This window comes from Dendrobates tinctorius, unplaced genomic scaffold, assembly GCF_039654945.1.
Source record: "Dendrobates tinctorius isolate UK_male_01 unplaced genomic scaffold, ASM3965494v1 ptg000019l, whole genome shotgun sequence".
Lineage (NCBI taxonomy): Eukaryota > Metazoa > Chordata > Amphibia > Anura > Dendrobatidae > Dendrobates > Dendrobates tinctorius.
The window spans coordinates 26,674,069-26,689,721 of NW_027361687.1; the positions used below are offsets into that span (position 1 = coordinate 26,674,069).

The 15,653-nt window shown below is 42.7% G+C and overlaps 1 protein-coding gene across 6 annotated transcripts in view; it reads right to left on the reverse strand.

The window, feature by feature from the left end:
- Positions 1-694: 694 nt before the first annotated feature.
- The window catches only part of PAK6 (p21 (RAC1) activated kinase 6), a 112,898-nt gene continuing 97,939 nt past the window's right edge, over positions 695-15,653 (reverse strand). For all 6 annotated transcript variants that reach the window (XM_073566741.1, XM_073566740.1, XM_073566743.1 and 3 more), the window contains exons 6-9: positions 13,059-13,185; positions 6,982-7,107; positions 5,766-5,900; positions 695-4,933 (exon numbers count right to left, since the gene is read on the reverse strand). In XM_073566741.1, the coding sequence (XP_073422842.1) occupies positions 4,766-4,933; positions 5,766-5,900; positions 6,982-7,107; positions 13,059-13,185 (556 nt within the window). In that variant the 3' untranslated portion in view covers positions 695-4,765. The remainder of the gene's footprint in view (positions 4,934-5,765; positions 5,901-6,981; positions 7,108-13,058; positions 13,186-15,653) is intronic.

Genomic DNA, 15,653 nt, shown 5'->3' on the forward strand with positions numbered 1-15,653 from the left:
AATGTAACAGACCTCAGTGTTGTAGCAGAGCCCAAGAATGTAGCCAACCTCAGTGTTGTAGCAGAGCCCAAGAATGTAGCTGACCTCAGTGTTGTAGCAGAACCCAGGAATGTAGCAGACCTCAGTGTTGTAGCAGAGCCCAGGAATGTAAGACATCAGTGTTGTAGCAGAGCTCTGGAATGTAGCAGAGCCCAGGAATGTAGCAGACCTCAGTGTTGTAGCAGAGCCCAGCAATGTAGCAGACCTCAGTGTTGTAGCAGAGCCCAGGAATGCAGCAGACCTCAGGGCTTGCAACAGATCACAGCTGTATAGCAGAGCTGGGTAGATCGGGTAACTCATTTTTAGAGTTGTACAGCAAGTGAAACAACATATATATTTATATTTAAAAAAGTGTCTAGTGTGACAGCTACCTGAATACACAAGCAGCATGCAGCAGCCTGAGCAGTCAGGTGAGGCTGGGGTGCATTAACTAAGAAATGCATATTGGATTCTTACTATACCCCAACATGTTGAGAAACAAAAGGAGCAGGAGCCAGCAAAAAAGCAGAAAATTGGTGATTATCAGCTTTCAGTGTTAGACAGACAACACCTTTGGAACAAATGCATCCTGGAGAATATCTTCATCTAACTCCGGAAAGAAGGGAAATGGAGACAGACTAACTGTTAATACAATGATCACAAATAACAAACCACATCAGACCATCACTGCTTTTATTAAAACAGGTTTGTAGAAAGTGCTTGGTGTTTGTACACACATTACATCGAATAGCAGCCGTGCAGCACACTTTTCATTTAGTCTCTCTGGTTGGCTCCAGGAGTATATTACTGGATACGTGTATTAACATTAATTCTTTTTAAACAAACAAAATAAAAGTACAAAACTGTAATAATTTGGCACAAAATAAAACACATTGAGTAAACTTACAAACTATATAAATGCAGCTCATCTGAAGACGTCCATCAGTCACTCACAAGTAAGTGGCTGGGGTAGGATTGTACCCATCTTCACATCTCCAGATCAAACACCTAATTTCTGCTTTTTTTGTGACGAAACTGTAAGATCTCATTTTTCATAGTATATACTTACAACACTTTTTATTTTTTATATTATGATGCTGTTTTGTCATCTGTGTGACCTGACTATTTCTGATGAATAGAGTCATCAGTGACCATAACCATAGTAGAAGTTTTAATCAAGGCTTTACTTCCATCCAGTTTGGTCCCTCATTCCATCATAGAAACGGGATGTGCTCCGAGAGGACTTCGGGGCAGACTCTGAACTCTGCATCGATCAAAGGCCTCAATAAGGTAGTGCACCCCTATATAGCACCATGCAGCTCACCTTATCAGCTTTTTTAAAACCTTGTGACAATATACTAGGTAGCAAGCGAACAGTTGATTCTTAGGGTTGATGTGCTGCAACAAGGAAAAATGGGCAAATGAAAAGGTTCTGAGCAATTTTAATCGAGGATCACATTATCATGGCTAGACAATTCGCCCATTTCCAAAATGGCAGGACACCTTCCAAGGTGTTGTGGAGTTCATGCCTCAACTGATCAGAGATGTTTCAATTGCACAAGGGGGATCTACAATGTTAGTAAGGTGAGTCAAATGTTATGATTGATCATTTCACAATGACAACATATCTTTAGACCTTCAAATTTAAATAGATGGCTCTGCCTTAAGTCACAAGTCCTACATTTGATACAAATGGTCACGTAGTTGAGGTTGTCCAAGCCTTAAGGCCTTCATACACATTAGACGAATATCGGCTGAACCCTATGCTAATTGATGGGTTTGGTTAACAGACTAATATGTGTGGGGTCACCAGCCAACTGATTCTCAAAGGAGATGTCAATCTGGCATGTACAATTTTTGGGCTGCTGATCACTTTGTTCTCCTGCAGATATGCCACCCCCAGACACGAGTAAAGACGGCATTCTTTTGTCCTGTACTACTAAACTATGTTAGGAGCCGCACTGTTCCAGCTCCATAATAGATAACAGCTGAAGGATATGGGTGTCGGACCTTCACCAATCGCTGTGGACAACGTTGCCTGTAGGTAAGTCATCACTAGGTTTGACCTGGACTCTCCTTTGAGATCTATTTTGTAAAGAGTTGTGATCAGGATGTGAATTTTTTATAATATGGACGATAAAAATTAAAAAAAATGTTAATTCTGTATAATATAATACACAGTTATAATTATGTGCACATTCTGATGGGTGAACATCAGTCCAATGAAGGGGTCCGACCAACTTATCTTTAGGTATGCCCCAGATGAGATCAGGCATGTGCAATCTGTCCATGAAATCCGGTGTCCTTTGAGGTGGTTCCAAATGTTGAAAGTCCATCATTGTGGCCCTTATGTCTTATCCTTTTAACATGTTGTTAAATGAATTTGGTGGAGTCTGTCAGCCCCAAAAGTCAAATTAAATCACTTACACATTCATATAGATGACGTAGCCCGAATAAAAATCATAGCTGAGATACAGGTTTCTCTAATCTAATTTTACATAAGAGCCACTTAATTATATAAGTATGATAATTATGTGTCCTTGGTGAGGCCTTGGGGCTGCTTCAATTACCATCTCATGTTGATAGAAAGCATTTGCTTTGGGTCGCTGCCCGATTTGAATCCCCATACCTGCACATAACAGCAGGAGCTGAGAATACACAGTGTGCCCGAATTTCTCTTTCTTGTCTGAAACGGCCGTTGGCTGCACACAAGATCGCACAGCAGCGGTCAGACAATGCTGACAGGAGAGGGAGAGGAGAGTGCATGCACACTGACACTTCAGGGGCCAAGCATACGTGTGCACTGTGTCAGTGGGGGTGCGCTCTCATCTTCCTCCTGTCAGCATCGGCTACCTGCTTCGGTGTACATCGATTTGCCACTGCAGACAAGAGAGGGGGATGAGAGCACCTGTACACACTGTCACTGTGCCGTCAGCTCTACATGAGTAGAGTTCCCTACGTGAGGGTGCAAGTGGTTAAGTTTGAGCTTGGGGGTGACCAACGACCTTTAAAACAAGTTTTGAAGGTAAAACAATTGATGACTTAGCCTTAGAATTAGCTGATGTGTGATTATGGGTAGAGTTGAGCAAATTTTTCAAAATTTAGTTCTGATTATAATCAGTGGCGAATATTGTTTTTGCAACACAGTCGAATGTCAGTGAAGTCAACCGGCGAAGAAATGAACAAATATGTTCGGAACTGATCATCAAACAAATTCGGCATGAATAGGGTACAAATATGAAAAATTCAGATTCAGTGACCAATTCTAAACATATTTGCTCAACTCTAATTATGAGCTAAAGCACCAGGCATTACCTAAAATATGAATGTGCCACTGTGTCTGCAGCAGCGATAGCCCCTTTTTGTTCTACCGATTAGAGAAGGGTTTTGGTGTATATGCAAATGATAGGCCATCAATTGAGAAGTATAGAAAACCAGCTTAGTACCAGAGCTGTAGAGAACTACATTTCACAATTTTCTTCTTAGAGTAGAAGGCCCATGTCCTGATGTTGTCCATACACGTTAAATAGTTTGGCTGATGGCCATCTTTCCTGATTCCCCCATGCTCTACTTCAGCATTCTATACAAGAAAGCCACTGTCGGAGTATCACCGCCACGAAGAGGATCGGAGCATGAATTCCATCCACCGCATCGTAATGATCTGTTAGAGGACAGTCCAGAGGCCCACAAACATTGGTCATTTGAAATCATCAAGTTCAGGCAACTTTTATTGAACGTATAAGATCCTTAGATCTTAGAACATATAGGATCCTTAGATCCATATTTAAAAATGGTCGACTCCTTACGCAAGTTCTATTGGAAACTATTCCTTTGTGCCAGCATGTTCAGTGTGACACATTAATAGTTTTCTTAATACTTTTGTTGGCACAGGGATGTAAAATCTACTTCTAAAGTAATTAAGATCAGTTGGAGTCACGTGGGCGTCCTGCGAACTAGGACACTACTAAGCACCGCTAATTCTAAACCCAATACATAAGAGCAGACCGACTGGAGACCAGACACACGTATATAGGAGGTGCGCGACACGAGCAGACACTTTATCAGAAGCCTGCAAAAGTTTCACAAGTTTATATTTTACTTTCATGATATTGTTTTCTAACTTTGTGATCTACAGTAGTCTGACGTCATCTGTGCAAAACGATCCACACCCGTGAATTAGCATTTGTCACGAAACATAATCAAAAGAATCTGCTATCTGTGCAATTTTTTTTTTTTTTTTCATCTAAACAACAACCTATAGCATTTTGTTAAATGTCCCTTTAGGGAGCGCAGTCTGATCAGACCATACAAGACCATAGAGAGGCCAAAAAACACTCCGCAAATAAATGGTGTTACAATGGTCATCGTTTTACAGCCAGGTCTTGGACTTGGTTAAAAGATTTAAGGTGCTGTCCTCATCTGATTTTATGCTTTTTATTTATCCAGTGTAAAAAATAAATTATTTACCGCTCGGCTGCCTGCACCGCCAGCGTCGAGTTTACTGTACTTTCCAGCAGTGAAATGGTTAATAACTACTGTAAACAAATCACATTTAACCCCTTTGAAAGACTGGGAGTCCGAGGAGCTCAGAGTCTGCGACCTCTTGTTCTATACCTGTGGCGGTTTGAGCTTGGAGGGCGGTGTGCATGCCTTCATGGTGCAATGCCATATCTACAAATCAACAGGCAAGAAGGTCCATGAAAAAGGACTCCAAGAAAGCATCTAGTACTTGGATTTCTCCACAGAATTAGCAGGTAGAGTTCCTCTTTTGATATTGCTGGATCAGGGGAACCAAGCATTCCGGTAGGCCGGCCTGGAGTAGGAAAAAATGGTCGAGAAGCTCCTGGGCTGTGGCTCTTTCTGTTGCTTCACGGGTCAACATTCGATCCAAGAAATCTCGAAGAATTGGGGATGCCTAGGAGAAGGGTTAAGATCATTAAGACATCTGCTGTGTTAGTAAATGGGGAGAATAGGAATCTTATTTCTTGAAATTATTGACCGTTCCCTTCTACTAGAAATCCTCCCATCCATTTCTTTGGGGTCTTCTGGATCTCTCCAGACCCCATCGAAAAATATTTAGCACCTTTCACTGACAAGGATGGATTCCCAGTAGAAATAACCAATGTATCATTGGAAGTGTTAAAATGTGCTGTTATCTCAAAAACGCACACCCTGCATGTTTTATCCACTGCATGGGCATGAGATTTATGGGATATTTGCCTAGTACAGAAATCCAGCTCTGACTTGGAAGGTGTGGATTGTCCCTAAAAGGTTAAATTTGGTGGACTTAAGTCATTTCCAACCCACTAAGGAAAGTCTTATAAATGTCTTTCATGAGAAAATACCTGTAACCAGTTCAGGACCAGGCTATTTTTCCTCCCTTCCTGACCAGACACATTTTCGGGTTTTGTTGTACATGCGCTTTTAACTGCCTTGAAAAAGTTTTGCCTTTTAGATAGTCAAATAATTTTGGCCTCTTTCTTCACAAAAGATAGGGCCTAATTTTTATGTTATTTTGCATGCCATTAGATTTCCCTTCCCTCCCCTCACCCTTACAACTGTTCCACACTTCTCTGATATTATGAAAAAATAAAAATAATTACAAAACGCCATTTTTTGTTCACAGACGTAATATCATCCTCATTGGCATTGCCAGATCCCAATTAGCAATTTAAGGTCTATTTTACAAACCGGAAATCGAGAAAATAATTATAACTTATAAAATATACGTTGTGCTTGTTACTTACTTTGTGAGAGTTCCTCAGTTTAGGAGGAGGGCTATCTCGCAACCTTTTCATGGCCTGCACAGGAGAGTCACTGAAATAAGGAGGTTCACCATCCACCATTTCAATCACCATAATCCCCAGAGACCAGATATCCACCTAAGGAATAAAAAAGCATTATAAAACAAAGAAAACAAGTAATTAAATTAGTATTTTTTAAGAATCTTCATAGATTAGTGATGGAATCTAAAGTCATAGAGAAACCTATTTTGTATCTCAGGGTACCAAACCCTTAAACACACAGTAACCACATACTGTAAAGTTCACCAAAGTCTCAGCAGTAAACTTGTCTTTATTCAAGAAATAGTATGTGCGGTCCAAGAAAGTAAAAGAAACCACAGACTTAATGGCAATTTGGATCTTTAGACAGAGAAAATCCCCCATTGAAAAAGAGCAGTTGATGAAACATTCACAATAAGATGGAATAATTGAAATATGGAAATTATCATATATACAGTACACATTGGCAGTAAATGAATTTATTAATAGACAATTTGTTTTTTTTCTGAATTAATGAAATGCATTTCCCTGGTTACTGTAAAGGGGGTTTTACACTAAGCGATATCGCTAGCAATATCGCTAAAACGTCACTGGTTTTGTGACGTTATAGCGATATTGCTAGCGATATCGCTATGTGTGATACTTACCAACGACCGGCTCCCCCGCTGTCCATCGCTGATCGCGCGAGAATGTCCGGCTCCATTTCTCGTCGGGCGCTTCCTGCTGAGACTTCCTGCTGTGACGTCCAGCGACGCGTGGAGGCGGGCGGGAGGACGCAGGATCGCTGTGTGTGAATGGTAAGTATCGTGCGCTGCGTCGCTGCTGCATCGCTGTGAGATCTTTCTGTATGAAAGCTCACTAGCGATCATTTAGCGATGCACCAGCGATCCTGACCGGGTCGGATCGCTGGTTGGATCGCTGGTGCATCGCTAAATGTAAAAGGGCCTTAAGGCTCATATATAACATTGTGGCCATTCGAATTGATTGCTCTCCAAGCCATGGATGAACAGAGGTCATCACCATTCTGACTCACAGAGGATTGTCCAGTGGCACGGCCCATTTCATAACATTTTTGCATCATATAGAGTCACTTTTTTGTGCATTGTGTAAATTGCTTTATCAGTTATTGTACTGATAAATTCCATTTTATTATATTAAGTCATTTTATTACTTAAATTACCTCGGTGCCATATGACGCCCTCATAATGACCTCTGGTGCCATCCAGTATGGAGTACCCACTAAGGATTTCCTCTTTGGAACATCTTTGCTTATTTGAGCACAAAACCCAAAGTCGGAAAGTTTCACCTATAAAACAAAAAAAGTCCACACACGTATATTATGAGATAAGATATAGAATAAACGGGCACCATCCACAATGTCAATTTAGGTGGGATCACCTAGTGCATATAAATGGATTGACATGAAAACACATAAAGAAAAAAAGTATATGCACACAAATAGGGATCACCACAAGGATATAATAATCAAAAAGTATCAATTTTATTAATGGACACAACAGACAGACACTTTGTTTAAAAACAATTAAAAAGTCTGAACAACCAGACACTGATAACAAAACAAAGACAATGGGTCATTTTGATAAATAGTTAAATACTATGGGTCCCAAGGCCAACCATTCAGTATAATACCAGGTATCTGCTAGTTACCATAACCTAGGTCAGTCCTTGAGAAAGACACATCACTGTGTCGATACGCATGGGTTTGGGGGTCCCATGTAACCTACCCAGTAGCTTGTTCATCCTCAGAAACCAGGTGATATCATGCTAGGGAAAGGGACTTGTTAATGTATGTTTATTTGTGTTGGCAACATGATAAGCATTCAATTTTCTATTCATGGCATATGTAGAATCAATATGTAACCATAGTAGTTATTGATAATATGGTATTTTTGATCCAAGGTCATGATTGTCATTACAATTGATTTGATAGACCCTAGGTTATGGTAACTAGCAGATACCTGGCATTATACTGAATGGTTGGCCTTGGGACCCATAGTATTTAACTATTTATCAAAATGACCCATTGTCTTTGTTTTGTTATCAGTGTCTGGTTGTTCAGACTTTTTAATTGTTTTTAAACAAAGTGTCTGTTTGTTGTGTCCATTAATAAAATTGATACTTTTTGATTATCATATCCTTGTGGTGATCCCTATTTGTGTGCATATACTTTTTTCTTTATGTATATTATGAGATAGGAACGCCGTGCGCCCATGTTACCAGTGTCACTTTTGTCTCATTTTAGATTGGGAGTGTTGTTTTGTAGAGCATTTTGCAGATTCTCAGTCCACCCTACACCATTTTCTGACCTTTTATTAATGTTAGGGAGCCTCCTTAAAATTTTAACGGTTTTCTACACTGGCACTTGTTTAGCCATTATGAATCCACATGAGGCATATACCATTAGAACGACACAGTGGGTGATAAACCATCTTGCACATGTTGGTAGTTTGTATCTTCGGAGAGATTAAGAAATCTAAGAACTATACCACCTTTGCTGAAACAAAACTGTAGGAAAAAAATAAAATCACAGCCTTGTTAGTAAATTTTATTTTGAGATTATTGTCCATGGCTAAACCAGTTCCATCAGTTTACAGAAGGTTTCCATATCAACCAGCCAGCTGGAAGACAAGAGACTACAGCAGTAGTGATGAGAGAGTATACTAGTTGCTTGGGTTTTCCCGAGGATGCTCGGGTGTCCTCCGAGTATTTTGGTGTGCTCGGAGATTTAGAATTTGTCGATGCAGCTGCATGATTTGCGGCTGCTAGACAGACTGAATACATGTGGGGATTGCCTGTTTGTTAGGAATTCCACACATGTATTCAGGCTGTCTAGCAGCCGCAAATCATGCAGCTGCATCGACAAATTCTAAATCTCCGAGCACGCCAAAATACTCGGAGGACATACTCGGGAAGACCCAAGCAACAAGTATACTCGCTCATCACTATACAGCACTCCTACAAAGACTTGAGCGTGAAGTTCTTGGTCACGTCCTCACCAACATTTCATCATCCTCCTCTTACTTCTCAATGAAATAATTAGACGTGTCCCTGTTATTGGAGATGAGGGAACAGAGTCACATGACCTCTTTAGTAATCCTGCGAGCCCCTCCCACCCTGTATTATCTCCTTTGATTATCAAGCTTCGTCGAAACATCAATCATTCATGAATGACATCACACCAAGCTAGCTCATCCAAAGTGGATCCGGGGATGCCAGCAGGTAGGAGGTGGTTTGCATGGATCATATCTGGTGGCCACAGAATGCTGACTTGTCCGCTGGACAAGGGTCCTGAGAATCAATTCACTCATGTCTTCTTAATATTTTCCACTTCTACTCTCACAGGTCGATGTCGAAAGCTCCAAGTTACGACTTCTCCATTTCTTCATCTGTATTTGACCTATTAGAGGCATTCTATAGTTTTACTCAACTCGATCTATGACTCTCCACCACTTGACAGGCCTATAAACATGCCACACACCTTATCATAACCGACATAATGGCATGAGAAAAAAGGTACAATGACCAAGGTCCGTGAGGAAGCTAGTCATGATGAGTGACCTACTGCTATACAGCCTTCATCAGCACACTGATAGAAATACGACAGGCTACCAGACAGATGGCAGTGCCACAAACAGAAAAATGTAGCACAGTTCTGCAAAATACCTTCTAAGCGAGCAAACTTTCTCTGTGGTTGACAATGATCTGCTATTCCTACAACCAGCCATACACTATTCTGTAGGACATTGTGAGAAAAAAAATTTTTTCTCTAGGAAAATTGACTCTTTCTGCATCACACTGGTGGAAAGGTGAAAATATGTAGCAACAGCATGGGTTTATGGACCAAAGAGGGATTTGTCAAAATTTTAATTGATGTGAAGTGGAGTGGGAAATTATTTATTGGAGTCTGTTATCTCTGAACACTACATGTTGCATTAATTTCATTTGTACCCAGGTTCACTAAAAGGGTTAATCCTATTTTTATATATTGTCGGATAGAGATTGTAAAAATAATCACTTTTGCAATTTACTGCTTATTAAAATGTGCAGCCATTCTTGAGATATTTATACTTTTGTTTACAGCTTGTTGCCTAGGAGACAGACCACCGCTGATGCCTAGTTTGCAAGCACAGTGCTGAAGCTGGCCAATAAAGTAGTAACAAGGCAGTCTTGCAATCCTGGCCAGCTTCAAAACTGTGTTTACAGCCTCAATAGATATGCTCTTGTAAGCAGATGTTCTGTTGTCTTGAAGTGGTGGTTGGTCTCCAAGGCGACAAGCTGTAAAACTAAGTGTTACTATCTCAAGAACGGCTGAAAATTTTAATAAGCGGTACTATCCAACAATACCCATTTATAATATTAGTACTATCCCTTTGACTGGAGCAAACAGACTCACTGGATGGATGATGTGTTTTGTACAATAGAGTATCCATGTAAAGTGTAAAGCGCTGTCGAAAACAGCAGAACATGCGCAAGGGACTACTCCATGCACCCCCTCCTGCAGTTATGCGAGAAGGAGAGTACAGGGGGCATCAGCAGTGGGACTATCACTAATCAAAACACATTCATTTTTGCCATGCGATGACACCCTCTTACTGTGTGTATATACTTGAGAACTTGAAACCCTACTAATATATAATTTAATTTTTTCTTTAAATATACATACATAATATACTGTATATACAAATACACACCTATATTTGTTTACAGCCATTGATATGTTGCAGAGGTTAACACGTGAGGAGCGGATAGAAATTGTGTTGATGTATGGTGAACAGAGTGCCTGAGTCATTGTAGCAGATTTCAGTGCAAGACACCCAACGCAAGAAAACTGTCACCATTCCCATTTTATTTAGGAGTATCCATATAAATGGCCCACCCAAAAAAGTCTGCCTCATCACTGAACATAATGTTCTGTGTAAACCGAGGGTCCTGTTCCAATTATTGTTTTGCCCATTCTGCAAATTCAGCATGCCGATCTGGGTCACCAACCATTCCCATTTTATTTAGGTGTATTATTATTTTTTTTTATTATTATTTATTTATATAGCACCATTGATTCCATGGTGCTGTACATGAGAAGGGGTTACATACAGATTACAGATATACAGAGAGGAGAGAGGACCCTGCCCTTTCGGGCTTACATGCTACAGGATGGTGGGGAAGGAGACAGTAGGTTGGTGGGTTGCAGCAGTTCCGAGGTTGGTTGAGGTGATATCACCGGTAGTGGTGAGAGAGAAGGAGGTAGCGGAGTCATTGCAGGCTGTAGGCTTTCTTGAAGAGGTGGGTTTTCAGGTTCCGTCTGAAGGATCCAAGTGTGGTTGATAGTCGGACTTGTTGGGGCAAAGAATTCCAGAGAATAGGGGCAATTCGGGAGAAGTCTTGGAGGCGGTTGGGTGAGGAGCGAATAAGTGTGGAGGAGAGAAGGAGGTCTTGGGAGGACCGGAGATTACGTGAGGGAAGGTATCGGGAGATTAGTTCAGAGACATATGGAGGAGACAGGTTATAGATGGCCTTGTAGGTCAGAATTAGTAATTTGAACTGAATACACTGAGGGAATGGGAGCCAGTGAAGAGATTTGCAGAGGGGAGAAGCGGAGGAGTAGCGAGGAGAGAGATGAATTAGTCGGGCGGCAGAGTTAAGGATGGACTGGAGAGGTGCGAGGGTGTTAGCAGGGAGACCACAGAAAAGGATGTTGCAGTAGTCGAGGCGGGAGATGATGAGGGCATGCACAAGCATTTTAGTAGATTGCGGGTTGAGGAAAGGACGGATTCTGGAAATATTTTTGAGCTGGAGGCGACAGGAGGTAGAAAGATCTTGGATGTGCGGTTTGAAGGACAGGGCAGAGTCAAAGGTTACTCCGAGGCAACGGACTTCTGGTACTGGGGAAAGTGTGATGTCATTAATTGCTAAAGCTAGGTCGGGTAAAGAAGATCTGTGAGATGGAGGAAAGATGATGAGTTCAGATTTGTCTACATTGAGTTTGAGGAAGCGAGAGGAGAAGAAGGAGGATATGGCTGATAGACACTCTGGGATTCTGGACAGCAGAGAGGTGACGTCTGGGCCAGAGAGGTAGATCTGAGTGTCATCAGCATAAAGGTGGTAGTGGGATCCGTGGGACTTTATGAGTTGCCCCAGACCAAGTGTATAGATTTAGAAGAGTAGGGGTCCTAGAACAGAGCCTTGGGGGACTCCAACAGAGAGAGGGTGGGATGAGGAGGTGGTGTGGGAGTGGGAGACGCTGAATGTGCGGTTGGAAAGGTTTGAGGAGATCCAGGATAGGGCAAGGCCTTTGATGCCGAAGGAGGAGAGGATCTGTAGTAGGAGGCAGTGGTCAACTGTGTCAAATGCAGCGGACAGGTCTAGAAGCAGGAGTATAGAGTATTGTCCATTTGATTTTGCTGTAAGTAGGTCGTTAGTAATTTTGGTCAGGGCTGTCTCAGTGGAGTGATGGGGGCGGAAACCAGATTGTAGATTGTCAAAGAGCGAGTTAGATGATAGGTGGGAGGAAAGTTCAGCGTGGACATGCTGTTCCAGGAGTTTGGAAGCGAATGGGAGCAACGATATTGGGCGATAGCTGGACATAGCGGTTGGGTCGAGGGTTGGCTTTTTAAGGATAGGCGTGATTGTGGCATGCTTGAAAGCAGAAGGGAAGGTACCAGATGTTAGCGATAGGTTGAAGAGGTGGGTTAGGGATGGGTGAATCCATCCAAGGGTGTATCCATATAAATGGCCCACCCTGTATATATTTTGTATTTTATTAATTTTCTTTGTTATAGAAAATATGTACAATTTTAATAAGTAGGTGGATATCTAAAATACATAACATACGTTTTTTGTTTTTTTAAATTGAAACAAAAGTTAGTTATAGCTGCTGAAATGTATAAAAGGCAGAAAAAAAAATGTACTACCTGTAATAAAAAAGAAATGTATAGATGAGGGGCAGGCTTGGACTGGTCCATAGGTTAACAGGGGAATCCCCCGGTGGGTGGACCCCTGTGCAAATCTGGGCCCACAACCCCACTGTATGGTCAGTACTTGATTCACTCCGTACAGAAAAAAGCAGCATCTCATCATTCATACACCCAACTTATTACTACATAGAGATATAGGTACATTTGTGAATGAGGGTAGTGTAATATTTGTATGCAGGTGAAAAGTGGGCCTCTAAAAGTCAATGCTACTGGTGGGCCCCTGGCACCCCATTCCGACACTGATGAGGGGGCTACAATTCCTTACCCGTCCATCTAGTGTGAATAGTATAGAGTCACTCTTGATGTCCCGGTGGATCACGCCTTGGGAGTGCAGATACGCCAGAGCTTGTAACACAGACTTGCAAACAGTAGCAATTTGCTCCTCATTCAGTCTGAAACAAAGAATACCAAGGATTACATCTTGAGAAGTCACATAAATTAAAGAGTAATTGCTATTCTAATTTTTCTTTCATAAATCAACAGTACATATGAAAATAAGCAACTTTGTAATATATCTTATCAGAGAAATCTGCTTCTTTCTCCTCCTGAAGTCTCAGCGTTTACTCCCAAGTCATGGATATTACAGTGATAGGAGATGACAGTTGGTGCTCAGAAGATTCTATGGAGGAGAGGAACTAGATGCCAACACAAACATTCTACAGCAAGGTCTCTTAAAACGACAGCTACAGTTCTCTGTAGACAACTCTCTGGAGTTTATAGCCAAGTAATACTAATCAGATTTCACTTTCACTTCTTATAAATACTAGAAATACATCCTCCTTATAGTAATGCTGTAAACTACTGTACCATTCCAATGGGGCTTCAGTGCAATCATGGTGTGAGAAGATCAAGTGGCTAACACGGTGGTCCTTCATTAACATGCCTGTTCATTTATTTCAATCTGGTCCCTCATATGTACGCTAACAAAGTGCTCTGCACACTATAGGTCTATAACAATTCCGATTATAAGAAGGCGGAGTGTAAAGCCCCCGTTACACACTGCGATATCACTAGCAATATCGCTGTAAAGTCACCGATTTTGTGACGTAGCAGCGATATCGCTACATGTGATACTTACCTCCGACCGGCTCCCCTGCTGATTATCGCTGGTCGCGCGAGAAGGTCCTGGACCATTTCTCGTCAGGCGCTTCCTGCTGGGCTTCCTGTGGCGCCGACGAGCGACGCGTGAACGCGGGCGGGAGGACGTCAGGATTGCCGCGTCTGACAGGTAAGTAGCGACCCCCGTCCCCAGCGATGTCGCTGGTGAGATCTGCCTGTGTGGCAGCTCACTAGCGACCACTTAGTGATGCACCAGCAATCCATATCGTCGGGATCGCTGGTGCATCGCTAAGTGTAACGGTACCCTTAGGCTACTTTCACACATCAGTTTTTTGCCGTCAGGCAGGATCCGGCTTTTTTTAGAAAAAACGGATCCGGCATAAATTTTGGAGAACTGTAGAAACGGATCCGTTTTTTTGCTGGATCCGTCTCTGTTCCTGGCGGCTGGCCAATTGGATCTGAGCATGCGCAGACTTAAAAAAAACGGATCCGGTTGCTGGATCCGTCTTTTTCTGGATCCGGCGCATTCCGGCGCCCATAGACTTTCATTGTAGCAAAAAGCTGGAAGCGCCGGATCCGGCGCTTCCGGCTTTTTCGCCGGAGACAAAAAACGTTACAGTAGACGTTTTTTCAAGACGCCGGAATGAGACAAGTTGCCGGATCCGGCAAAAAACGGATGAAACGCAATGCCATCCGGCGCGATCCGGCGCTAATGCAAGTCAATGGGGAAAAACCGGATCCGGCATTGCATTTTGCTGGATCCGTTTTTTCCAAAAAAAGCCGGATCGCGCCTGAAGGCAAAAAACTGATGTGTGAAAGAGGCCTTACTGGACGGAGAAGACTATTGCCAAGTCAAGGCCACCTTCTCCGACACTATTCAATGCTCTGCAGCTATTGGCCAAAGCTGCACAGCCTCCCTGCTCTGCAGCTATTGGCCAAAGCTGCACAGCCTCCCTGCTCTGCAGCTATTGGCCAAAGCTGCACAGCCTCCCTGCTCTGCAGCTATTGGCCAAAGCTGCACAGCCTCCCTGCTCTGCAGCTATTGGCCAATGCTGCACAGCACAGCCTCCCTGCTCTGCAGCTATTGGCCAAAGCTGCACAGCACAGCCTCCCTGCTCTGCAGCTATTGGCCAAAGCTTCACAGCACAGTCTCCCTGCTCTGCAGCTATTGGCCTAAGCTGCACAGCCTCCCTGCTCTGCAGCTATTGGACAAAGCTACACAGCACAGCCTCCCTGCCCTGCAGCTAATGGCTGTCTGGCAGCAGGAGACATAGTTGCCAGTCGAACAATCGAGCCACTAGTATAGAGGGTTTTAAACAAAAAATATAATAATTTCTGACTAATTATGGAGCTCATCACTGAATCATTAGTTGTCACATTATAGAGGGCTTACTGAAAGAAGAATGGAGAGAGGGGTTGGGTTGACTCAGTAGTGTAGCTACGGGGGGGGGGCACAGTGGGCGGTTGAGAAAATCACGCCGATACAATTATATTCTGTGGCAGAACAGGGAGAATCGATCTCCCGGCTCTGCCACTTGGCCACTATGGGCCCCACGCTCGTCATCACAGGGTCAACTGTATCAGCATCTAGCCAATACAACTGACTGCATTGATGAGAGAAGGAGCGTTCCGCTCCCTCTCCCATCATCCCTCTCTCAGCATCTGACGCAGACACTAACAGCGGGCGTGCTGACGTCACTACCCGGCGCCAGCTGTTAGGAGATGAGCGGGAGCTCGGAGTAGCACAGGAACCAGGAGGAAAAGAGGTGAGTATTTTTATAATGGGGCTGCATTATATTAT